Source organism: Ochlerotatus camptorhynchus, unplaced genomic scaffold, assembly GCF_037179485.1.
Source record: "Ochlerotatus camptorhynchus isolate MF236.1 unplaced genomic scaffold, CSIRO-AGI_Acam_v1.1 ptg000099l, whole genome shotgun sequence".
Taxonomy (NCBI): domain Eukaryota; kingdom Metazoa; phylum Arthropoda; class Insecta; order Diptera; family Culicidae; genus Ochlerotatus; species Ochlerotatus camptorhynchus.
The window spans coordinates 1,249,878-1,276,965 of NW_027040589.1; the positions used below are offsets into that span (position 1 = coordinate 1,249,878).

Below are 27,088 nucleotides of genomic sequence, written 5' to 3' on the forward strand. Positions count from 1 at the left end.
CCTGCTACTCAGCCATGTCACCGATCAGTTGGATTCCATAGATGTGAAGGACTCGGGCATAGTATGTATTACATCAGCTTACCGAGGGGTTGGAGAAAATCAAATCCATCCAATCACTGTTGGAAAAGAATGTGTCGGGTCCTTCTGATTCCTTGATGAGGGCACACATGATGATTGTCAGTGCTGTGTTCCTAAAATTTGAGCTAAGTAGTCGCACCCAGTATAGACCAGCGCCCTTAAAATATAAATCTGCCTAAAATAACGATGCGTCCGCCCTTGACGTTGATGACGCTGTTTCAAATAGTGTATAATCAAGTTGATATAGTGCGTTGCAAAACATTTGCACTTTATCGCTGCTGCACGATGAGCAGCACCGTACTCTACAAGTGACGAAGGTGGCATTTGCCACACAACAAGAACCCGAGGGTAGGAAAATCGCTCTAATGTTCCTTGAACATCTACAAAGTTTATTTATACTTACTTCTTGAAATTATGATTGACTTCCAAAGGTTCCATCAACATTTTCCAAGACCCTGATTTTTGTTTTATAATTTATCTCATATCATACATAACTTTCTAAAAATTTCAGGAAAAGCCTTGAACAATTTCTAGAAACTGTCCTAAGCATTCGTGGGCAAAACAAAGTTCCCACAAATATCAGTAAGTTACCTAATCAACCCCTCAACAGTATGAAGCCCTTACTGCACTATCCAAAGCAATGGCGCAACGAACTTTAGTTTCTCCGAGGCATTCGTTCGCCCTACTTAAGTCTCAAGTACGAGACTAAATAAAGGGAAGATTATAAATATGATGATAATTAAATTAAAAAAACAAATAATACCAATAAAAAGATACCAAATATGGATTCACTTTATGCGTTTTACTCAAAGTACCTCTGGCGTTTTACAAATTATTGCCAATTTGGTTTCTATTTACGTTGCTGTACAATTTATGCTGGAGGTGGTGGATTTGTGATATTTAGAATAGTTATAAATTATGTCTACTGTTAAGAAAGCATAAATCAATTGCCAAAAAAGAACAGCAACGATAAATATATGTAGATCAATGCAAAATGGCACATCCCATGTGGGTCTCGTACTAGAACCATACTTACGTCACGCTACTTTTAGCACAAGTAGAATGCCAAACTCCTCGATCATGTTTGCGTGTTAAAAATGCAATCGTCGCTACGCAAATCTTGGAAATAACAAATAAAATAAATAAGATGTTTGTGTATTTACAATGGATGTTACCGTTGGAAACCTTAATAAGCAATACGTTTACTGTTTAGTTCTTGTTTCAGACGTACCGTAAAACGGGGTATCTTTGATAATGCGGGTAACTTTGATAGTATAATATAATGCTTAAATTTACTCTCTGCGCTTTTTCTGAATTAGAAACGTTAGTTCCATATTGCGGCTTATGGTATTTCCGTTCATATCGTATGTACTTTTTATATACTATGTGTTACATATTTTACAAACACATTTAAAAACATTTTTCGTGTTTTCGCCTGTTTGAAAAAAAAAAAAAACTCGTAATGCTTATGAAATGTTGTATTTTTGTTGCTTATGATGCTTTCTGATTATATACTCATTCAAAATTTTAGATTTCAATTACTAAATTGTCTGAGTTTCACGCCTTTTTTTTCGACATTCATCGAACATTATCAAGTAATCCCAAATCAAAATACTGATGTTCGGTCACAACACTAAAAAATAGTGCAAATGCTTTTTCCGTTAAACATAATACTGATGAATTAACTGTAGGATCCTTAGTACTTGTTTAAAAGAAATAAAATTTGAAAAACATTCATTGCTGTAAAAAAAATTAGAATATACTTTAAAAAACTAGCAATGTTACCCCGTTTTATGGTACCCAAGAGCTTGTGGCATTACTGCCGAAAGTGTTAAATCAGTCCAGAAATGTTAACACTTTCGGAAGTGAGTCTATCCTAGAACGAATGAACTGAAATTATTAAATATTTTATGAACTGAATACACAGATCCAGTGTTTCCATTTTATTCCGAAGTGATTTTAAACTTTTGTAAAGTTCAGTACTGTTCGAAGTGGTTCTAAACTTTTCTCAAGTTTTTCATTAGTTTCTGAAGTGGTTCTGAACTTCTCCAACGTGATTCCAAACATTCCTAATGCAATTTAATAACAGTACAGATAGATTCCGCTTTTGGAAACATAACTACAGCGCACTCTCTGCAACTCGATATTGGAGGGACCATCGAGTTATACAATAACAATCCCATACAAATTCCCTATCGCTGTAGCCATGACATTCATGTTTACTTTGGTTCTATAACTCAATATCGAGCTAGTGGACATCGAGTTGTGGAGAGTTGACTGTACTTCATCTATGTTGCCAGAATCGAGACCTTTTTCGATGTGTCACAATTGAGTGCTAACATGGCTTAGCGATAAGAATAAATACTCTCTTAAGTGAATCCTGTTGAAAAATTATTGAAAAATGGAGGAGGATTTCTTGGTTCCCAACAAAGCGAGAATCTCGTCAACACATTCCTATCCATTCCTTGATTGTCCTACATTTGGACGCGTCACCAGTATTTACACATTGCAGATGCTAGTCTCACGCATCGTTTGTTGCTTCTCTGTGTAATACAGGTGATCGTAATGGAGTAGCAACCGCGATTGGTTAATCATTCTCATGTCAAATTATATCTGTACTATTTGAAGTGATTCAGTACTTTCTGAAACTTTTCTGCAGTAATTCAGTGCTTTTCAAACTGATTCCGAGATTTTCTTAATTGTTTCAGTAGGCGTCTCGTGCCACATTTGTTTACCTGTGCACCAAACTTTGTTCGTTATAGTTTACCACCACATATTAGTTTCTGTTTTTTTTTAAATGCTCCACACGGCGAATGAGAACGACCCAAATTTGAGTTTAGTTCACTCATAATCGCCAAAAGTGCAGGAACTCAGCGATGAGTAAATTTGTCTCATGGTTTCCTGTGGAAAACCTAAAAAATTTGCCGGTAAATGAGAAAATTGACGAAAATTTTATTTTGTCTCGGAGTAGTACCAATAAACTGAGTGAATCCAATCTTTACTTTTCTCAAATTCGGGAATTTTTCCCTGGAAAATCCTGGAAAAACCTGGGAAAACATGAGACAAATTTTACTCATCGCTGTGTTCCTGCACTTTTGGCGATTATGAGTGAACTAAACTCAAATTTGGGTCGTTCTCATTCGCCGTGCATGAATTCGAGGGACATATTCTCAATTACTATATGAATCACTACCTAACGTAACATTTGAATGGCCTATCATCTTGTGTAAACAAAACTTGTATAGTCCTTTTTGCGCTAACCAAAGTAGGAGGAATTGCAAAACTTGATTAATTCTTGTTTTTAACTCAAGGCTAACTCTTTCGACTGAAGTGTAATAAAGAATATCCGTCAAACACTTTTGAAAACATTTTTTGATACAAAACAGAATCAAAATCTACAGAAAATTCATGAAGTCCCCTGAGTAGCAAACTTAAATTAATCAACTCTTTATTCGTCAGAACAACACTATCAGAATGAACCAGGGGAAGCTCATAAGTTTTGACAGGTGCACCGGCGCAACCATCAGTAATTGAGAGATTTACAACTGACAAAAGAATGAGAGCGAGCTTTTGCGCTCTCTTTCTCTATTATTCTCTTTGCCTGCAATCAGATATCCAAGTGCACAACGAGAAATGCTCGCTTTAGACACCCATACATCACAAATCTAGATAGAACTGGAATTAGGGCGTAACAGCTTTTGTAAACAATGACTTCTTTCGATGATTTCAAGAAAGTTAAGGCTCGCCAACGCAAATCAACAATACCATCTGGTAGAGGAAGACTTCCCCTACCTGACGGTTGTGTTGGTTTGCATGGGCGTGCCTTGAGTTCCTAGAAATCATCGATAAAAGTCATGGTTTACAAAGGTTGTTACGCCCTAATTCCAGCTCTATCTAGAAATGTTCTTCTAATTTAAACTCACATATTCAAACCGGTCTGCAAGTACCATACACGTCCAAAGCGTACCAGACTGCTGTTTCCGTGTTGCTCCCGTTTGACACGTAACTGCCTAAAGTTTCAATTGGGTTGTTTAGGGGTATTGAGATAAATACATATTCGTCATCTGCATTAAAAATGGAACCGAAATCCAAAATTTTATCAATTTTGGTACAGTGGAACTATTTTAAATAAGTACGATTACATTAGCGAAAATCACCATCTTAGCGCCCCTCGGCGGGACTTTGTATGGGAGCGAGCTTTTTTTTTTGTTTATTAATTTATTTGATAAGGCTCAACCGAATTAACTTTACAGAGCCGAGGATTCTTGGTCACTATACAATACATCTTAAAACTATAGTCAAAAGGTACAACACAATAAACACTTTATCTTCTGCTATCCAAAAAGCCTCCTCCATCAGAGCTGGAGCCGCTTCCAGTAGTTTCATTGTATGGCAAATTATTGTACGCCAACGAGGGTCAGAGCGCGGCCATTGCAACAATGGACGCAAAACGTGGTCAGCACTCACATCACGAAACGGTTGCTTTCCAAAGTCGACGACGCATCGACCGAAAGAACTGCTGATGAAGAACAATGAGGAGGACCACACAATGGTTGCTGCCGAGAAAACAGACGATCGCGTAGCACACATCGAGAGTGGCCTGCTTTTGTCGACAGCCGAGTGAACACTGTATGGGAGCGAGCTGTCAACGAATAGATTTAGTGTCATCGATCAAACATTTAAATCTTGATTTAAAAACTCGAGATGAATATCTACGGGATCGATAAAAAATATCGTTGTGCTCAGAAAGCGAAGCTCTATCAGATGTATAAAAATCGGTATATTTTTGGAAGTTAAACAACCCAATTACAACTAGTGGTGCAAACCCCCTTTATTGTGGAAAATTTGTGGTATTTTTCAAGAGGTGATAGAAGGTCTGCTTGACTATTGACAAACTTGCCACCCGCCACCCAAAAACAGCTCGCTTTTAGGTGCACTATTTAACGAATTTTGTCATGGTAGTGATATCGACATGCTTAGAAATCAATGCATTAGGGATTAGGCAGACCATCCGAACTGAATTTAATCCTTTTTGCAGCAAACCAAGGTCGAAGATTCAATTGAGCCACTCTATAAAATAGTGTATTCATGGTCACTTGTGGTCTGGAGTAAAGAAGTACAGCTATAATGTGGCCATAAAATCGATAAAAATCGAAACGCGTTTTTTTTTTTATTATTTACACCTGTGTCGTGCACAGGTTGCACATGTGGACGCGACGCCACTGGTTTCAGTACTTTTAGAACTTATTTGAAATGATGCTGTGCTCCCCACAGTGATCCAAATTTTTCTGAAGTGATTGAATATTTTCTGAAGGGATTCCAAACTTTTCTGAAGTGATTCAGTTGTTACAAAGTGATTCAGTTCTTGAGCAAATGATTGCAAACTTGAGAGAATTGGTACAATACTTTCCGATGTTTTGTGAAGTAATTCAGTCCTTTCCGAAATTATTCAGTTCTAACGGAAGCGATTACAAACTTTCTGGAAAGATTAAGTATTTTTCAAAGAGATTCAGAAATTTTCTTAAGTCATTCAATACATGCTTTTCTGAAGTGATCCAGTACTTTTCGGAGTGATTCCAAACATCCCTGAAATGATTCAGTGATTTCTGGAGTGATTCCTATTTTTTTCTGAAGTGATTGAGTACTTTCTGAAACGATTCACTACTTTCCGAAGTAATTATGAACTCTCTGAAACGATTCAGTACTTAAACATATCTGAAGTGATTCAGTGCATGCCTAACTGATTCAATTATTTTCGAAGAGATTCCATTCTTGCGGAAATGATCACAAACTTTCTGGGATGATTCAGTACTTTCCAGTGTGAACCAGAAATTTTCTGACGTCATTCAAAATTATCCTAAAATATTCTGAGCTTTTCTGAAATGATTCAGTACTTTCTGAAGTGATTTCAAACATTCCTAAATTGATTCAGTTCTTTCAATAGTGATTTAGTGCTTGCGGAAGTGAATACAAAGCATGCTGGAATGATTCAGTATTTTCCGGAATGATTCCAAACTTTTCTAAAGTGAGTTAGTACGCTTTGAAGTGATTCCAAATTGCTTGAAGTGATTCAGTGCTTCCGTAAATTATTCAGTACTTTCCGAACTGATCATGAACTTTTCCAAAGTGATTCCGAACATTCCTGAAGATATTCAGTATGTTCCTAAGTGATTTAGAACATTTCTGAAATGATTAAGTTCATTCCTAAGTGATTCAATTATTTCCAAAGTGAACTTTTCGCAATGATTTTGATTTTATAAGTGTTTCCGATCTTTTCTGAAGTTATTAAGTACTTGGTAAAGTGATTCTCAACCTTTCCAAAGTGATTCAGTACTTTCTAAAGTGATTCCAAACTGTTCTGAATCGATTGAGTACGTTCAAAAGTGCTTCCGAACATTTCGAAAGTGATAAAATACTTTCCGAAATGATTGACATTTTTTCTGAAATCATTCAGTACTTTCTGTAGTGATTTAAAAATTTTCTGAAGTGATTAAGATTATTCGTTGTGACAACCTTACTCTTGGAACCACTTCGAAACTTTAAGTGCACAAGAATACATGAAGTTACGGTTTCAAGGGTAATGCCCCATTTCCGAGATTTTTGTAATTGAAAATTCGAAGTGGAAGTGCATTTGTGGACTCAACAATGAATCACTAGACTGATGCAAAATTTGACTTTTTCGCTCCACAGTGCTTAAATGGTTTCAAATCGGGTCCTGATTAGCCTTCAAAATTTACAACTCATTTGGTTGGAAACAGACTTCGCACAAACCATTTGAAGTTTACATGTAAATTACTATGGGAAATCTCAACTTTTTGTTCATTGCCTTCTAGTCTTTTTCCATATTGAGCTGCAAAAGAGTTCGATAGCCATTGAAGAAAATTTTCTCAGCTACAACTTTGCTGAAGATCGTTTCTATGTAAAACGAGACATGAAAAAGTTATTAATTATTTAAGAGATTGGTAAACTTATGACATGAGCAAGCAGCTGCTCTGTAGGCAACACTGTAATTTGCAGTGTGACATAGTAGCCATGATTTTTGTGTCCTATTCAACGCCCCAGAAACACCAATGTTGCCTGCTGAGCAGTTGATTGAGCATAATCATAAGACATCAGCGCATTGAACCATTGATAACTTTCGATCCTTGCATTTAATCAAAAAATGGTCTCCAGCAAAGTTGTAGCTGGGAAAATTTCCTACAAGTACAGTTGAAATTTTTTGAAGCAAACCAATATGGGGAATTATTAGATAGACATGAACAAAAATCTTGGTTTTACCATAGCAATTCCCATACAAACTTCAAATGGTTTGTGCCATCTCAGTTTCTCACCAAATGGGTTCAAATTTTGAGAGGTTAGTCAGGATCAGATTTGGAATCGTTTAAGTATTGTGGAGCGAAAATTTCAAATTTTGCATCACTCTAATGAATCACCCTAACTACTTTTCGAAGTGATTCAATTATTTTTTTAAGTGCTTACAAACTGTATTGAAGCGATTCAGTACTTTTCGAAGTGATTCCAAACGATTCTCAACATGTTTGTATAGCAAGGGCAATTTCAATATTTTTTAACTGATCATGTTTACCAGGGGCGCTAACCTTTTTAATTTTTCTCCAGAACGTGTTTATTAGGGGCGCAGCCATTTCGCATTGATGATTGTTGTCAATTTTTCGGTTTTGATAATTTTTCCCTGAACTTGTCTACCAAGCGCGCTTGCCATTTCAAATTTACCGATTTTTCAATTTCCACCTGAACATGAATATCAGAGGCACTAGTTATTGGATTGGATTGCTGTATTTGACTTATTTTGTAAACTATTTTTTTTTCATGTTTCAAGTACCCATGGTTTCGAATATTCAAAAAGTTTGCATTTTTCATATGCTATTTATTTTTATTTTACAAAATCCAGGCAAGGGCAGTTTGAGATATTTCGATTCTTAACATTTGTTTTCAAATTTTACTTAAAGTAAATAAAAAATGTTTATTTTTCTCGACAACTTTGTCTCAGACGTCATTGCGATCAAAAATGTCGTTTCTGTGCAGCAATTTTTTGAAAAATTTCAAGAACGCCATTTTTGAAAGTTTTGCCAGATCCAAAATGGCCGAATTTATGCAAAAATGAAAATAATTGCCCATAACAAACAATTACGCAAAGTTTCATACAAATCGGAGAAGGATGCTAATTTTTTTTTTGTTAGTTTGCCTGGAACCGCTGTGTTGTGTTGTGAATTTAAGTTTTTTTCAATTTCTACTTTCTTCGAGTTGGTTAAAGCTTTAGACATATTTTGAACCGTTAAGACATTCGAAAATCCATTTTCTTAAACCTTTGCGTGCCTAACGTCTAAATTTACATAGATATCAAAATTCAATTTGCTCTAAAAAAACCATTTCTCAATCTTTTGACGTAGGACTATGTCTGTGCTTTCTATATGGAGGTACACTTTGTGAAAACCGAACATGTAACAAAATTATGAAAGATTTAGAACGTTAATAACTCAGCTGACCCTTGACCAATTTCAATAATTTTATCACCAATCGATCAGATATATTTGTACGCATCTGTTACTTCTGTTCATTTTATCATTTTTCAAAATGTCACTGCTAAAAATTGCACGGATGTGCAACTGTTGCCTGCGAAAAGCGATTTCCCTAGCACAGATTTCAAAGTTGAATTCCATCCGGTCTCACCAATCGGTGTTTATTCAATCACCGCGTGGCGAGTGGTGGTGTTCTCCAGTACACAACGCCTGCAAGCAGCGAGCTGCAGCCCACATGAGCATCCATAGAAGGAGGAAGAAGCCGCACCGCTATTGATCCGAATCAGCAGCTCTTCGTGAGTCGCTGTGGGCCATCTATGTCATACTAAAGAATATAAACAGAGAGAACCCCGCTCATATTTCTTTGAGTGTACATGCCTCTGTAGAGGGATTTCTTAAATTTCAGGGGGCCAGTTCATTATTCTAAAGGGTGTTGCACCACGGAAAAAAACGCTGTAGAAAATTACCATTGGGTATATTCTCGTGAAAATTTGGGTAGAAGTAGTTTGGAGTGTATTGTTTACACTGTATTTCTATCGCTGTCAGTTTTTCGAAAGTTGGGAAAAATGGCGTCACCCGAAAAGCAACGTCGCAAATTGATTTTGCACAAGTACCTGGAAAATCCTCAACTCTCTCATCGGGACATCGGAAAACAACTCGGAATCGTGCAGTCAACGGTGAGTCGTGTGATTAAACGTTACGACGAAACTCTGAGCATCGAACGGAAGGAGATGAATGAATGTTCTATTAGTGATCAGGATCACAAGCGTGTCGTGAAAGCGTTTAAGGGGAATCCCAATGCTTCGGTCAGGGATGTGGCCAAAAAGTAGAATCTGCCCAAGTCTTTCGTTCAGAGAGCCAAGGACTGGGAGGGGACTGGATACGTACAAAGTGCAGAAGGCTCCAAATCGAGACGAACGGCTAAATACGGTGGGAAAGTCACGGGCCCGGAAAGTGTACACCCAGATTCTGACGAAGCCTCATTGTCTCATCATGGATGATGAGACTTGCGTCAAGGCGGACTTCCGGCGGCGTACGGTTATGGTATTGAAGTTGAATGAAATAAATATGCCAAAAGCTTACTCATGGGTTATATTTTATTGTCTGAAAGTTTGAAAAGGATCGGTCAACTAGCTAATTTTCTACAGCGTTTTTTTCCGTGATGCAATTTGATGTGGGACACCCTTTATGCTTATTACAATATTTATGCTTCCATAGGATATTGATTGTTCAAGTGTACCTTCATATGTTCCTTGGGAGCGGATGCATTTGTCACACATCCACATGTTATCGATATCATCATCACCATCATGAGAGCTTAATTAATTCCTTGTTTGATCCACTTCCCCCTCATCGCCATTAAGCACAAAGCACCCGTAGGCTGTGAATAGAAGCTAATTGCGTCGCTAATTGAAACAGATCCCCTCGTGTGTCACATGTCCATGATACGGTGGCGGCTCTCTCGTGGCCAGTCTCGGCGAAGATTTATGACCCATTCGACAGTGTAAAATAAACCTAATTACATAATCATCCGCCAAAGTATCACACCACAATAATCGTATTCAAACACTCACACAAACTTCCTTCTCTCTCCCTCGCACTCGCAAACACAGCACGCCCGCCTACGATCTGGCACCGAATCCGGACAAGCAGTGGATCCTCCGGGTGACGCAACCGATGGAACCGATCCATCGCAAGTTTACCGATCTGCTGATGACAAAGCGGCTGCAGACGCTCCAATCGGTGGACGTGGCAGTGGAGCGGGTCTACCAAGAGCTGCAAGCCCTGGGTGAACTGGACAATACCTACATCATCTACACCTCGGACCACGGTTACCATCTGGGGCAGTTTGGGCTGATCAAAGGCAAGAGCTTCCCGTTCGAGTTTGACGTTCGGGTTCCGTTCCTGATGCGGGGACCGGGAATCGAACCGGCCAGTGTGTTCGTAGTATGCGATAGCGATGGTTTGCCGTTGTATTTCATGAGTTTTTTTTTGTATTTATACGAACAGGGTTGACGAGATCGTGCTGAACGTGGACTTGGCACCGACGTTTTTGGACATTGGCGGAGTGGTGCCGCCCCCGCACATGGATGGTAAGAGTTTTCTGCCGCTGATTTTGAACCGTCACAGGAATGCGATCGAGAAGTGGCCGGATACGTTCCTGATTGAGAGTTCCGGTCGCAGGGAAACTCCCGAGCAGATGCAGGAGCAGCGGATGAGGGCGGCCGCGGCGAGGTACAGTGCGCGTCTGAATGCGGCCAATTCGAGCGTGATGACGGTGAATCAGCGGGGGGAGAGTGTGGTTTCGCAGGAGGCGGTGACCGAGAGCGAGAAGATGGAGGAGGAAGTGACGATGGATTTCGGATCCCATGAGCATGACGAGGACGAGGACGACGGGGAGGGGGATCATGAGGGTGAGAGGGATGACGTTTGGGTGCGGTGGATGGGGATGTATTAAGATTTTTTTTCCCCTGATAGATGATGATCACCCTATAGAAGATTCGGACGTGGAAATGGCCGAAGCCCGGCAGGAACAAGAGGACTACGTTATCGATCACCAGGAAGCGCAGCATTTCGGTGTTAGTGAAGGTATGGTTGAACTTGTTTAAATGATGATGTTTTTCTTTCTAAATTTTTAAGAATGTATTTGAGATTTTTGATGGTACCAGAGTCTAGCAAATCGCAAGGAAGTTTATTTGAAACTACGATCTTCATGACTTTTCGAAGGCATTTCAGTTGCAAACTACATAGAAGATCGAAAGAACAAAAAAGGGAATTCCTCCAGAAGGTTTCAAAAGGAAGGCCTTGCTGTTTTGGCAATGCTTAAAAAGCCATGTGATCTGGCTCAGTCGTATATTATGCAACCGTCTTCAATTGATGTTTAGAAGATACATAAAAGTCACTCGAAATTGATAACGGACTAGATCCAAGATGCTCTTACGTTGGTGAAAAGCTAGGGGTATGGCACAACCGGATTCGCTAAAAAGCAACAGAGTTATCATTTTTGAAAACCTTATCTAAAGCGAGCCTTTTTTCAAATATTCGTCGCTAACCGTGCTAACCGTTTCATAAGTTTTCTTACCACTTCACTATGGTCAAAAATGCCAAATTTCACGGCATATCTCGAAAACCATGTGCTCTAGAGGTTTGACATCTTCGACAGTTTGTCCTGAAGAAAGATCTCCTTTTTGGCGTAGGTAGTTACTAGGGTGGTCCTCTTTTTTCATTTTTTTTTACTTTTTGTTTATAAAGTTAAGAGGAATACTGTAAACTAATAAAATAGGCAGAGTAAAGTTAAAGCGTCTTTATTGAACTTGGGTAAAAGAGAAGAAGGTGTAGCGATCGGACACGGAATAAAGAACGATTAGTTACGAAATACTTAAAATCTTTATTTTTACTTTCAATAGAAAAACAACCACGTTCGCGCGTTGATAGCTGCGTAGCAAAGATTGACAGCTTGAGTTCTTTTTCTTCGACGACGACCCGATGGAAGCCAGGCTGACCAGTGTTGCCGGGTGATGCCACAGGGCCCCTCCAGTTACACCAAAAATCTTACGCGATGTTCAGATTGTGTAACTTTCGTACGATGATCATCTTGAGGATATTTCTGCAAATCCGGATTACAAGTGAAAGCCGCTTTTATTCGGTCGACTGAAATGCGCTGCTGTTTTCCAGAAATAAGTACGTCGAAGAACTTATCATCTCGTCTTATTACCTTGAATGGACCTTCATAAGGATGCTGCAACGGTCGCTTCACAGAATCCACTCGTACAAATACATGTGTACATGTTTTCAAATTGGCGTTGACAAAAACTTGTCGTTCTCCATGACGTTTAGTATCGTGCGGTTTTATATTGTCGAACGTACGGTGAAGCATTTGGGCAAACTCCGATCGGTCGATATCTCCAGGTGCAGACTGAAAGAATTCAGTAAAGCCTGACCGTAAACCATATCTGCAACCGAGCACTGCAGGTCGTCCCTAAATGCCACCCTTAGTCCCAGAAGAATCATTGGAGTTCGTCGTACCAATTCTTAGAGTTTACACACATTATCGATGCTTTCAATGTTCGGTGAAAACGTTCTACGATGCCGTTCGCTTGTGGGTGATAGGCATTCGTACGAATATGGTGAACACCTAACATTCGCGTTAACTCCCGAAAGAGATCGGACTCAAATTGCCGTCCCTGGTCGGTTGTCAGGTTTTCTGGGACTCCAAATCTTGCTATCCATGTTGAGTACAGTGCTTGAGCCACAGATGCTGCAGTCATATCGACAAGTGGAACCGCTTCGGGCCATCTGGTAAAACGGTCAATCATGGTCAGTAGGTAGCGGTATCCTTGTGACGGCGGCAAAGGACCAACCAGATCAATATGAAGGTGTTGGAAACGAGCCTTCGGTAGGTCAAATTTTCCCAACGGAGAGACGGTATGTCGATGCACCTTCGACCGTTGGCAGTCGACGCAGTGTTTGACAAACTCATTTATTTCACGGTTCATAGCTGGCCAAACGAATCGCTCGGAGATTAACTTCCTGCTGCCTCGTGCTCCTGGGTGAGATATTCCGTGTAGGCATTCCATGATGGTTCTCCGTTGAGTACTTGGAACGAAAGGTCGTGGTTTTCCGGTCGAGACGTCACAGTAGATCGGTTGAGAACAACCACTCATCCGTTTTGCTTCAAATTTCAGCGAAGTAGATTTGGATTGCATCAACTGCTGAAGCTCCGCGTCGTTTTTCTGCTTTCGTCCGATTTCTTCATAGTCCACCGAAGTAGGCGCTAGTATACTCTCCACACGAGACAATGCATCGGCGACGTAATTTTCACTTCCACTGACATGTTGTATATCCGTAGTAAATTCCGAGATGAAACGTAGGTATCGTTCTTCATGCGGTAGCCGAGAGCTGGAATCGGTTGTTAGCGCGTATGTTAGTGGGCGATGGTCAGTGAAGATCGTGAAGTTGCGTCCTTCAAGGAAGTGCCGAAAATATTTCACAGACATTTTCATCGCAGTCAGTTCACGGCCAAAAGTAGAGTATTTCGTTTGGGACATCGAAAATTTTTCAGAATAAAATCCGAGTGGTTCCCAATTCTGACCATTTAGCTGCTGCAAGACAGCCCCCGCAGCAATATTTGAGGCATCGATCATCAGAGCTAATGGTTTCGACGAGTCAGGATAGTGAAGCAGTGCTGTCTCCGCTAATGATTTTTTACAACGCTCGAAGCTTGATGAAGCTGCATCTGTCCACTGTAGTTTACGTATGTCGTTTTTCCTGTTCCCGGGAATAAGCTTCTGCAACTCAGCTTGGATGTCGGATGCATGACGAACGAAGCGTTTGTAGCCGTTGGCGAGTGCCAGAAAGCGACGGAGTTCCTTGACTGTTGTCGGTTTCTCGTAGTCCATAATGGCTTGGACACGTGACGGGAGCGGCCGCACTCCATCACTGCTGATCAGGTATCCTAAAAATTCCACTTCCTTTTGGGCAAACACGCTCTTACCCAAATTCAGAACGAGTCCGTGCTGGCGTAGGCGGTCAAACACTATGCGTAGATGCTCCTGGTGTTGAGCAAGGGATTCAGAAGCGATGCATATGTCATCTATAAAGACAACAACGAAATCAAGATCACCAAAGATTCGGTTCATGTAGCGCTGGAACGTCTGACTTGCGTTACATAACCCAAATTGCATGCGGGTGAACTCAAACAAGCCAAACGATGTGATGACCGCCGTTTTGGGAATGTCTGCTTCCTCCACCGCAACCTGATGATACGCTCGCTCCAGATCAAGAGTTGTGAAAACGGACTTACCATGAAGCGAATGCAGCAAATCGTGGATGTGCGGTACCGGATAACGGTCAGGTGTAGTGATATGATTTAAGCGACGGTAGTCACCAACGAAACGCCATTTCCCGTTCTTTTTCAGCACACAATGCAAAGGACTTGCCCAACTGCTACTCGATGGTCTGCATATTCCTAGGTCACACATAAGGCGAAACTCTTCCTTAGCAGCTTTAACTTTGTCCGGATGCATTCGTCGAACTTTAGACGCCACGGGTGGTCCACGAGTAACTATGTGATGGGTTACGTCACACTGCGTGACAGAACGAAGCGTCGATGGCAGAGTTATTTCCCGGTACTCCATTAACAAATCGTGGAACGGATGATCGGCACCAACAAGTGTTACACTGTGCAGAGCAGCAGTCATCATACCTCCAGAAGACTTCAATCCTGTCTGGCCATCTATCAGTTTTTGGTTTTTCAAATCGACGAGTATGCCGAAGTGCCTTAAAAAAATCAGCACCGATTATTGGCATCGTCACTTCAGCAACGAGGAAATTCCAGGTGAATCTTCGTCTCAATCCTAGGTCAACAGGAATAAATTTCGTTCCAAATGTCCGAATTCTACTTCCGTTGGCTGCGTGGAGCTGTTGTATAACGGTACCGTTCAATCGATCTCTCCTGGAGGCAGGCAATATTGTGACGTCCGATCCAGTGTCGATTAGAAAGCGTGTATTGTTCGTCCTGTCAAAAATTACCATTCGGCGACTTTCCGACACTCCGGCCACCACCACCGATGATGGTGGGGAGGATGCTAGTTTTTTGAGCTCCATGAACACGGTTCTCGGCACCGCTGAGCATCGTTTCCATATTTCCTATGGTACCAGCACAGTCCGGATCGTGATGACGAACGAGAACCACTTCGGTTTCGCGAAAACGAACGGCCTCGCTCAGGGTTGGGAGCCTTCAGGCGTCGGATTTCCGCTGTGAGAAGTTCGATCTGCTCTGCTAGCTTCCTTTCACCACTGTTGCTGTACGTTGGTTCGTTGTGCACCATGGCAACTGCGGAGGACTGACCGTTGGAGGCGTCGGTGATCTTGTCTGCCATTTCAGCCAACGTCTCGATGGTACCATCGTGGCATGTGAGAATTGGTCGAATGTTTCCCGGGAGGCGTTGAATGAAAATCATTTTGAGCAGATTGTTATCCACGCCCAAACCCGTCGACAACTCTTTCATCTTTGCTAACAGATGCGTTGGGCGCATATCGCCAAGATTGTAGGCCCCCAGCAGCTGTTCGAAGCGGCTTTCAGCAGACAGGGCGAAGCGAGCAATTAGGCGATCTTTCACTGTTTTGTATTTATTTTCCGCTGGAGGAGCAGCTACCAAATCGGCTATGTGACATATAACCGATTGATCCACTTTGGCCACGATGTGGTAAAACTTGGTTTCATCATTGACGATTTTCGCAAGGTGGAATTGCGCTTCCGATTGCGCAAACCACATAGCCGGATCAGTTTTCCAAAAATCCGGTAGTTTTACCGCGACAGATGCTGCTGCGTTGCTCCCGTTATCGTCCGGCATTTTGAGGTTAGTTTCGGCTTTGAGATCGAATATCGGCGAATAACCGTGAAATCGGACCGAAACTTTTAGATTCGCGACGTCGCGGGTCACCAATGTAGCGATCGGACACGGAATAAAGAACGATTAGTTACGAAATACTTAAAATCTTTATTTTTACTTTCAATAGAAAAACAACCACGTTCGCGCGTTGATAGCTGCGTAGCAAAGATTGACAGCTTGAGCTCTTTTTCTTCGACGACGACTCGATGGAAGCCAGGCTGACCAGTGTTGCCGGGCGATGCCACAAAGGCAAGGCCTACCACGATCTTAATATCTAGATAGTTAGGTTGCTATGCAACGCATCGGTTGGTTGTCATTCAACACCACCGCTCAACCGAAAAGCCCTAGCTTGTTCTGCAATTCCTCGAACGGTCCACTTGGCAGTCCTTTCGTAAAAATATCTACAACTTGCTCAGTCGTTGGCTTGTAGATAATCCAGGATTTTCTCTCGAATAAAGTTATACCGAATGTCGACATGTTTCATCCGCTTGTGATCCCGTGGTTCTTCGGCAATTCGGATGCAAGACTGGTTGTCTTCAAATAACGGTATCGGATGATGAAAGATGACTCCAAGTTCTTCCAGCAAATTCTTGAGCCAAATGGCCGTTTTTCTAAGGGAAATATACTTGGTCTCCGTTGACGGTAGCGATACAGTCGCTTGCTTTCGTATCATCCACGAAACCGTTGCTTCATAGACTTGAAATACGTTGCCGGATATCGATCGTCGATCTTCTTGACTGTTTCCCCAGTCAGCATCTGCGAAACCGATCAGCGGTTGTTCTTCTCCATGTTGATGATAGACCAAACTCATGTTTACGGTCCCTTTCAGATACCGAAGTACACGCTTCAGGTGGCACCAGTGAGCATCGGTTGGGGCAGATTGGAATCTGCTGAAATAGTTGACAGCAGCACTGATATCTGGTCGCGACGCAACTGCCAGGTACGTTAAGCAGCCAATGAGCAGGCGATATGGTTTCTTCGTCACGTTCTCGTCCTTCCTGCATGTATTTTGGCTGGCTTATTTTCATAACACCTCCGCTCGAACCTCGATCGACCTTCAAACCCAGGAAGTGCTTCAGCTCTCCCATGTCCACCATATCGAAACGCCTTGACATCTGGGATTTGATGGCTGTCACCAGACCCATCCGGTTGGATATAAGATATATATCATCCACGTACAGCAGCAGGTAGATCCAGTACAAACAGCTATCCACATTTGATCTCATGAATCCGAGGTTAAGGACGATCGAATGGAATTGTTCGTTCCAACTTCTCGGTGCCTGCTTCAGGCCATACAAAGATCTCTTGAGGCGACAAACCAGCCGTGGATACACACTCTCAAAGCCCTCAGGTTGTCGGATATATATCTCCTCTTTTAGCGGTTCTAACGTCCATTTAATGAATATAATACCCCTTCTTGTTTGCCACCGAAAGCAGCGTTCTCACTGTGGCTATTTTTTCTACAGGAGCATACTAGAGTGATGCAAAATTTGAAATTTTCGCTCCACAATACTTAAACGATTCCAAATCGGATCTTGACTAACCTCTCAAAATTTGAACAAATTTGGTGAGAAACTGAGATGGCACAAACCATTTGTAGTTTGTATGGGAATTACTATGGTAAAACCAAGATTTTTGTTCATGTCTATCTAATAATTTACCATATCGGTCTGCTTCAAAAAATTTCAACTGCACTTGTAGGAAATTTTCCCAGCTACAACTTTGCTGAAGACCACTTTTTGATTAAATGCTAGGATCGAAAGTTATTGATGGTTCAATGCACTGATGTCTTATGATCATGCTTAATCAACTGCTCAGCAGGCAACATTGGTGTTTCTGGGGCGTTGAATAGGACACGAAAATTATGGCTACTATGTCATACTGCAAAATACAGTGTTGCCTACAGAGCAGCTGCTTGATCATGTCATAAGTTTACCAATCTCTTAAATAATTAATAACTATTTCCTGTATCGTTTTACATAGAAATGACCTTCAGCAAAGTTGTAGCTGAGAAAATTTTCTATAAGAATAGCTATCGAGCTGTTTTGCAGCTCAATATGGAAAAAGACTAGAAGGCAATGAACAAAAAGTTGAGATTTCCCATAGTAATTTACGTGTTAACTTCAAATGGCTTGTGCGAAGTCTGTTTCTAACCAAATGAGTTGTAACTTTTGGAGGCTAATCACGACCCGATTGGAAACCATTTAAGCACTGTGGAGCGAAAAAGTCAAATTTTGCATCAGTCTAGTGCATACGTTTCGTCGAAATCGAACCCCTTCCGCTGCGAATAGCCTTTCGCCACCAGTCGAGCCTTGTAGCGATCTACATTTCCAGCATCATCACGATTCACCTTGAAGACCCACTTGCAATCTACGATGTTCTTTCCTGCCGGCTTCGGAACGAGCTCCCATGTTTCGTTCCTCTGTAGCGATTCCAGTTCACTATTGATTGCAGCCTTCCAATGGATCCAATCTCTTCGTCTCTGTAGACCATCTATGGTTGACGGTAGGTCCTCCACGAATGCCTCCGCATTCAATGCGAACGCCATCACCATGTCGTTCGTTGTTCGTACATCCTCGGCGGGGAGTTTGCGCTCCCGTCCGCTTTGCTTCGTGGACGCTTCTGCAGGGCAGTCCTCTACTTCTGATTGCGGAGGGAGCGCGCCGGTAGGTTCCTCTTCCTCCGCTCTATCTTCAGACTCGCTTTCTTCGGATGACTCCTCCTCAGTTGGTTCAGCCTGTGCAGTCAAGTCGTCCGCCTCCACATCGGACTCGTCTTCTTCGTCTGATTCGTAAATTACCTTCACTGGATCTGGTTTTCGCTCCGGTTTTCGTTCCTCGTCAAACACAACGTCACGGGATGTGAAAATCGTCTTCTTCCTAGGGTCCCAGATCCTGTATCCATTCGTCGTGAATCCCACCATTACGTTTTTCTCGCTTCTTGGGTCCAATTTGCGCACCCAGAACACACGCATTTTATCCACGTTCGGTTTTCTGCCATACCAAATTTCAAACGGAGTTCTTCTTTCTTCCAGAGCAGACGTCGGGCTTCGATTCAAAATGTATGTAGCAGTTAGGACAGCTTCACCCCCCCCATCGATTTCGGCAAACCAGCCTCTTGCAGCATGGAACGTGATTTATCCAACAAGGTGCGATTTAATCGTTCCGCCACCCCATTCTGCTGCGGACTGTACGGAGCAGTTGTCTCCATGCGAATCCCTTCAGTTCGACAAAACTTCCTGAACGAGTTGCTGGTATAATCCCCGCCATTGTCGCACCGCAGCCTCGCCACCTTCGTACCGAAAAATGCCGTTACTTGCGCACAGTACTGCTCGAACTTCTCCTGAACCTCGTCTTTCGATGCCAGCAAATAGACCGCCGTGAAGTGACTGTAATTATCCATAAACGAGACATAGAAACGTTTCCTGTTCCACGTGGTTGGAGTAAACGGTCCACACCCGTCGGAGTGGATGAGTTCCAACGGCTGAGATGAACGCCGCTCTACCGTTTCTTCAAACGGCTGCCTCGTCTGCTTACCTTCTAAACATACTTCGCAAAGACATCGATCAGGCCAGCCCTGGATCATCGTAGCCGTTTCGACCATCCCATGCTTCCAGAGGTTCTTCATGTTTGCTTCTCCTAAATGGCCGTACCTTCGATGCCACAACTCGACTCCACACCACCACGAAGGCAAATATCCAGGACTTATAGTTGACCAGCTCGACGTCCCATACGCTCACAGTTCGATCATTCTTCCCAATGGTCACTTTTCCTCGAGCAATCTTCACCGTCATTCCGCTGTCCTCAAGCCGACGTACGGAGAACAAGCTTCAGTACGTACAGCACACCTTTCACCACGGACGGTTGCTTCTTTCCATCGATCAGCATATCGACCCTCACGGTACCAGCAGATTCTGCCACAATAACCTGGCCAGACTTCGCCACAGCAATGGTAACTTTCCCCGTCAGTGGGTGTAGTTTTTCGAATAAATGCTTGTCCTCCAGCATACGGTCTGTTGATGATATGATGATGATGATATGGAACTACCACTCATTGTAGCAAGACGCCTGTCAGGAGCTGTGGGTTGTCCTCGTTGCTCAACTGGATCAAGCTTAATAACCTCTAATTGTACTTAATCTGCCATTGTCTGAAGGGCCAAAAACGGATAGGGTAGATCCGTGAGCAACATCGCCCACGTGCATCTACGGGATGAATGAGAATCTCCTTCCAACAGCAGAATCATACAACCGGTCAAAAAGCAAGCCATCCAACACGAGGATACCCCAATGAGTGGTGAGAAGAGCCTGCCCTTTATTCACGAAATGTTAACGACAGGGAGTTGGCATTCCCACTCTTCCCATCCATTTCGTTTCAATTGGGTGCCCTGGTAGTCCCTTCCCTTCCCAGCATTTATTGATTCATTTAAAAATAGAATATTTTTATGCAAATGTTATAATTTTGGAAAAGTATATAAGGAGACTTACCCTTGATGATGAAGTAACTTACCTATCTGATAACCATGTTTATTTTATTTTATTTTCTTTTCTTTTTCTTCTTGTATATTTGTTGCATATATGGAATCATTTTTGAAATGCCCTCTCAAACAAACTTTTTGATAAATACTGCAACGCAGATTTAAACACAAAAAATGTAGAAAAATCTGCATTACTATCCCTTTCGACAGTTCCTCAGGTTTTTATTACATTCTTTTTTAATTTTTGAAGATGAAGCTTATTGCACAATGTATTGAAAACCGATAAGTGATCCCCACTGCATCCTTGAGTAAATACTTTTTTCTTTTCCAGTGTCTATATTTTCTATCACTCTTGCCTTCGTCCTCTGTAGATTCCCCATCTGAAATTTCACTATTCTCTTCTTTATAAATCGCTTCAGTTTGAACTTTTATTTTTTCCCTGTCTTGCACCAATAGTACCCATTCATTAAGATTTATACATGAATATCTACTAAAGTCCTGATCTAGAGAATTTTTCCAAGTTAAGCTAGGACGTCCTTCCTTTTTCCTTTTGAAATTCATATTGAATGCTAGTCTGATGGGATGATTATGTTCTCTCCTCAAAATGTGACCGTAATAACTGATCCTGCCTACTCTAACTCTTCTGTTGATAGTTTTACCGTCGAGCAATTTCTTAGCGTTAAATTCCATAGATAAGTGCTGGAGCTAATACTGTTTTATATATAGTCTTACCTAATTCCCAACTTGTATGAAACTGTTTACAAAAATCTACTATCATTCTGCTAGTTTTCAAAGAATTCCTACACCTTTATCTGTTAAATATTTTTCCATTTAAATTAATCTCTTCTGGTTGTTTTGCTTTATTGTTGGGATATCTAAACATAATCTGGCTTTTATCATAATTTATACTTAAGCCTACTTTCTCCAACTCTTGTGTGAGGATTTTCACTGCTTTCTCCATCTCTCTCATGCTCCTAGCAATGATCAATAAGTCATCAGCAAACGCCAGAATTAGAGGAAGTTCTAAACAGTCAGTCTAAAAGTTTTAATTCTGGAATTTTTTTCGAGACATTGGTCAAAACTTCCTGCATCAAATAATTAAATAACAATGGTGAAAGAGGGCAGCCTTGCTTAATGCCTTTACCACGTTTAACTTCTTCTGAGTATTGAAATTCCCAAAATACCTTAGTCATTTCATCTTTAACGCACATCAGAATTCTATCCACTAACCTTGAAGCATAGAAGAATATCCTTAAGAGTCTGAACCTTAACTGTATCGAAAGCCTTTCTTATATTTAGTGCTAACACTATCAGGTCATTACCACTATTCCAATGCTCATCCATTACTCTTCTCGCCACAAAAATGTGATCATCAGTTGATCTTTTCGTTGTGAAGGCAGCTTGATGCATTCCTGGCTCTCCAGAAAATTTTATGAGCTGCTTTGCAATCCATTTTGCATAAATTTTATATGCAACATTACACAACGATATTTTTCTGAAATGATCTGCCTCCGTTGCTCCTGCCTTCTTTGGTATAGGGATTTGTGTTGTCCTGTACCATTCTTGAGGCATCTCATTATCTATGTAGATCTTTTGCATTATCTTTACCAGTGTTTCTAGTGAGTCCTCGTCCGTGCCTTTGATATACTCCATAAAAACTTGATCTGATCCTGCTGATTTTCCGTTGCATGCAAACTGAATAATATTCCTTATTTCATCGCTGGTTGGTGGATTTGGTAGTGGTACTTGATCCTGTTCTGTGCAATTGTGTGTATTCCTGCCTATGATTACCTAGTTTTAACTTATAGCTCATCATATCTGGATGCTTATTAGAAATCTTAATTGCTACTCTTAACTTATCGAATGCTTTTTTCCTCTTTGGAGTGCTAGGTTCCGTAGAAACTCTCAAAGTTCTTGAAGCTGCCTTCTTCATTCTATTAGCTAAGTCTTCGTAACAGTCTTCTACTGTGTTCCTATTAGTATCAGTTTTAGGTGTTATCTTTCTCAGCTCATCTTGATAATTTTTCTTAATTTCCTGTATCTTTAATAACTCTCTGTTGATTTTTGTAGCCTTGTGTTTTTATGAGTATTTTGCCTATTATTTTTGGCTATTATAAGCCCTACAAGTCATCCCACTGCGACCTAGCAAGAAGTACAGTCGACTTGTTTCGCGCTCCGGTATTTCGGAAGTTTTCTCGGTATTCGGTTGGTTTAAATTATCAGTTTTTTCTCGCTTAGTGATTACTGGCATAGTACCCGGCTAAACAATTATCTGAAAGTGAGTTTTTTTTCTGAGAAGAAAGTGTGTTTTCGGCATCATCGGAAGGAAAATTGTTTTTGCGATTGCCAATTCGCCAACCATTTTGCCATCGGTGCGTGATCACGCATACCTGCACACAGATCATCGTCATCGAGTGTCAGCATCTGCCTCCGCATTTATACCGGTCATCCATCATCGTGTGTCCAGCTGAGTGCCGAGCCTAATACAAGCACACCACTACAAAGATCGCCCGCACACGCGCATCGAAGGTCACCCACGCTGCGCGTCGCTCCGCTGCTGCTGTGTAATCACTCGGTGGTAGTAGTATAGCAGATAAGTTTTTTTTCCTGTTTCTTTCTCTCGCCCATCAGTTAAATTTAATTTTGTGTTTCTGTGTTTGTAGTTTTTTTCTGTTTATTGTGTCTGTGTGGTTTTAAGCATCGTTTCAGTGGTAGAGCGTTTACCGCTCCCACTAGTACGGCAAAATGGACGTCTCGTCAGAAGACGATATGGACATTTTGTCGGAAGATGAAACCAGTTTGCCACTCGATGGCAAGAAAAGACGAAAACGTCCTGTCATTCATGGTTCGTCTCAGAAAAGCCCCCGATCGCGAGCCTATCCAGATGACTCGACTGGGCCATGGGTTGTCTACTTTCAGCCCAAAAACAAACCTTTGAACTTGATGCAAATTTCCACTGATCTGACGAAGCGATACTCGGCCGTGACCGAAATCACGAAGGTTAGGCATAATAAACTTCGTGTTGTCGTTTCTAACCTGAAGCAGGCTAACGAGATTGCTGCCTCCCAGCTCTTCACGCTCGAGTACAGAGTTTACATCCCAGCTCGTGATGTGGAGATCGAAGGTGTGGTCACCGAAGCGAGTCTGACCCCCGAGATCTTGGAGAAGCAGGCGGTTGGCCGTTTCAAGAACCCCTTGCTCCCCCCGGTGAAGATACTGGATGTCCAAAAACTGAGTTTTACCCCCACAGACTCGTTTCGCGTGACCTTTTCTGGTTCAGCCCTTCCTCAGTACATCGAGTTGGGAAAACTTCGGCTACCTGTGCGCTTGTTTGTTCCTCGGGTCATGATCTGCCAAAACTGCAAACAGTTGGGACATACGGCCTCTCACTGTGGCAGCAAGGCACGCTGTTCCAAATGCGGGGAGAAGCACGAGGATGGCGCCTGCACAGTCACGGCACCAAAATGCGTGTACTGCAAAGGATCTCCTCCTCATGGTCTCTCGTCGTGTCCGGTGTATAAACAACGCGGGGAAAAACTAGAGCGCTCTCTTAAAGAACGTTCCAGGCGGTCTTTTGCAGAAATGCTTAAGACAGCCAAGCCATCGACCAACGAAACAAATCCCTTCGCTCTTTTGTCGGATGACGAGTCTGGCTCTGACTTGGCTGAGGAGGGAGTTTCTTTCAGTTTTCCGGAAGGTTCTGCCCGGAAACGAAAACGCATCCGTTCGCGGAAAGTTGCAGATCAAGAACCCCAAATCAGCTTGCCCAAATCAAGGAGTGGTGGAAAAAAGGAGACTTCTACTCCTCCTGGATTCCGCAGAACTGATTATACCCAGGATTTTCCACCTCTCCCGGGGACATCCAAAACCCCCGATGCCCCAATTTTCAGAACACAAGCCCCTTCTTCATCTGGGTTGTTCTCATTTGATAACATTGTGGACAGTATCCTCAATTACCTCGATATTTCTGATCCTCTGAAAAGCATTGTTCTGGCAATGCTTCCTACTGTGAAAACCCTCTTGAAGCAGTTGACATTGAAGTGGCCCCTCCTTGCAGCAATCATCTCCTTCGATGGATAATTTTCCAAACGAGGTCGGGGATTTGATCACTGTTCTACAGTGGAATTGTCGAAGTCTTATTCCTAAGATAGAATCGTTTAAGTTTTTGGTTCACAATAATGATTGTGATGCATTTGCTCTGTGTGAAACTTGGCTCTCTTCAGATATCGATCTTCCTTTTCATGATTTTAACATTATTCGACTGGATCGTGAGGATTCGCGTGGAGGAGGAGTACTTTTGGGGATCAAAAAGTGCCATTCCTTCTATAGAGTGAATCTTCCACAATTTCCAGGTATTGAAGTTGTCGCATGTCAGGCTTTTGTTAAAGGCAAGAGCCTTTGTATTGCTTCTGTGTATATTCCTCCCCGAGTTTCGATTAGTCAAAAACAACTTTCAGATATCTGTTCAGTTCTTCCTACTCCACGGTTGATTATGGGAGATTTTAATTCCCACGGTACAGGCTGGGGGGAACTGTATGATGACAACCGTTCTACTTTGATATATGACCTCTGTGATAACTTCAATATGACAATTCTTAACAATGGAGAAGTAACACGTCTGGCTGGTCCATCCTCAAATGGAAGTAGATTAGACCTCACACTTTGCTCTAATTCATTATCGTTGGATTGCACGTGGAATGTGATCCAGGATCCCCACGGTAGTGATCACTTGCCGATCAAAATTTCGATTGCCAGTGGGTTCAATCCGTCGGAATCCGTTAACGTCGCCGCGTACGACCTCACCCGTAATATCGATTGGACAACGTTCAAGACCGCGATAGATGAAGCCGTGTCGTCGGTAGAAGAGCTTCCACCGTTGGAGGAATATAACTTCCTCTCCAATCTGATCTTGGACAGCGCGCTTCGAGCTCAAACTCGGCCGGTTCCAGGAACGTCTTTTCGTAGGAAACCTCCTACCCCTTGGTGGGACCAGCAATGCACTGAGGTTTATCGTAAAAAGTCCGACGCGTTTAAGCTTTTCCGGAAACGCGGAACACCCGAGTATTTCGAAGCGTACTCGACCCTTGAACACGAACTCAAGAGCCTCATCAAAGCCAAGAAACGCGGATACTGGCGGCAATTCGTGGACGGTTTATCGCGCGAAACGTCGATGAATACGCTTTGGAACACGGCGCGAAGGATGCGTAACCGGTCTTCAAACAACGAGAGCGAGGAGTACTCGGATCGGTGGATTCTCAAGTTCGCGCGAAAAGTATGTCCTGATTCCGTGCCGGCACAGACGATTCCTCGCGAAACGACGAATTCGGTAGACGAGATCAGCCAGCCTTTTTCAATGCTGGAGCTCTCACTCGCGCTCCTTTCGTGTCGCAATTCGGCTCCGGGGGCTGATAGGATCAAGTTCGACTTGTTGAAGAACCTCCCAGACGTCGCTAAGAGGCGCATGTTGAACTTGTTTTGTCAGTTCCTGGAGTTCAATATTGTTCCAGATGATTGGAGGCGAGTGAGAGTTATAGCCATTAAAAAGCCTGGAAAACCCGCGTCAGATCATAACTCGTATCGTCCCATCGCGATGTTATCGTGCATTCGAAAATTGTTGGAGAAAATGATCCTTTTTCGCCTCGACAAATGGGTTGAGACGAACCACCTACTCTCAGATACTCAATTTGGTTTCCGTAGGGGTAAGGGAACGAACGACTGTCTCGCGTTGCTTTCCACAGAAATCCAGTTGGCTTTTGCTAAAAAAGAGCAAATGGCTTCTGTGTTCTTGGATATTAAGGGGGCTTTTGATTCAGTATCGGTTGAAGTCCTTTCAGACAAACTCCACGCTTGTGGCCTTTCCCCATTAATTAATAACTTTTTGTACAATTTGCTGTCAGAGAAACATATGAGCTTTTCTCATGGAAACTCTACAGCTTCTCGATTTAGTTACATGGGTCTCCCCCAGGGCTCATGTTTAAGCCCCCTTCTGTATAATTTCTACGTCAGAGAAATTGACAATTGTCTAAGTGACAACTGCACGTTGAGACAACTTGCAGATGACGGAGTAGTGTCAATGACAGGGCTCAAAGAGGTCGACCTGCAAGGACCCTTACAGGATACCTTAGATAATTTGTCTACTTGGGCTATCGAGCTAGGTATCGAATTCTCCTCGGAGAAAACTGTGTTGGTCGTTTTTTCTAGGAAGCATAGCCCAGCACAACCGAAGCTTCAACTTTTGGGTAAACCGATCACTCATTCTATGTCCTTCAAATATCTTGGGGTCTGGTTCGATTCCAAATGCACCTGGAGATCCCACATTGAGTATCTGAGACGAAAATGCCAACAAAGGATCAATTTTCTCCGAACAATTACCGGAACGTGGTGGGGAGCTCATCCGCAAGATCTTCTAACGTTGTACCGGACAACGATTTTATCGGTTTTGGAGTACGGTAGTTTTTGCTTCCAGTCGGCGGCTAAAACTCACATCATCAAACTGGAACGTATCCAGTATCGTTGTCTTCGTATCGCGTTAGGATGCATGCACTCGACTCATACGATGAGTCTCGAAGTGTTGGCGGGCATGTTGCCACTATCGGATCGGTTTT

General features: G+C 42.3%; 1 protein-coding gene across 3 annotated transcripts in view; it reads left to right on the forward strand.

Annotated features, from left to right (window-relative positions):
- Sulf1 (Extracellular sulfatase Sulf1) overlaps positions 1-27,088 on the forward strand; it is a 209,775-nt gene that overhangs the window by 160,198 nt on the left and 22,489 nt on the right. For all 3 annotated transcript variants that reach the window (XM_065219105.1, XM_065219108.1, XM_065219107.1), the window contains exons 5-7: positions 10,229-10,555; positions 10,626-11,029; positions 11,094-11,204. In XM_065219105.1, coding sequence (XP_065075177.1) covers positions 10,229-10,555; positions 10,626-11,029; positions 11,094-11,204 — 842 coding nt within the window. The remainder of the gene's footprint in view (positions 1-10,228; positions 10,556-10,625; positions 11,030-11,093; positions 11,205-27,088) is intronic.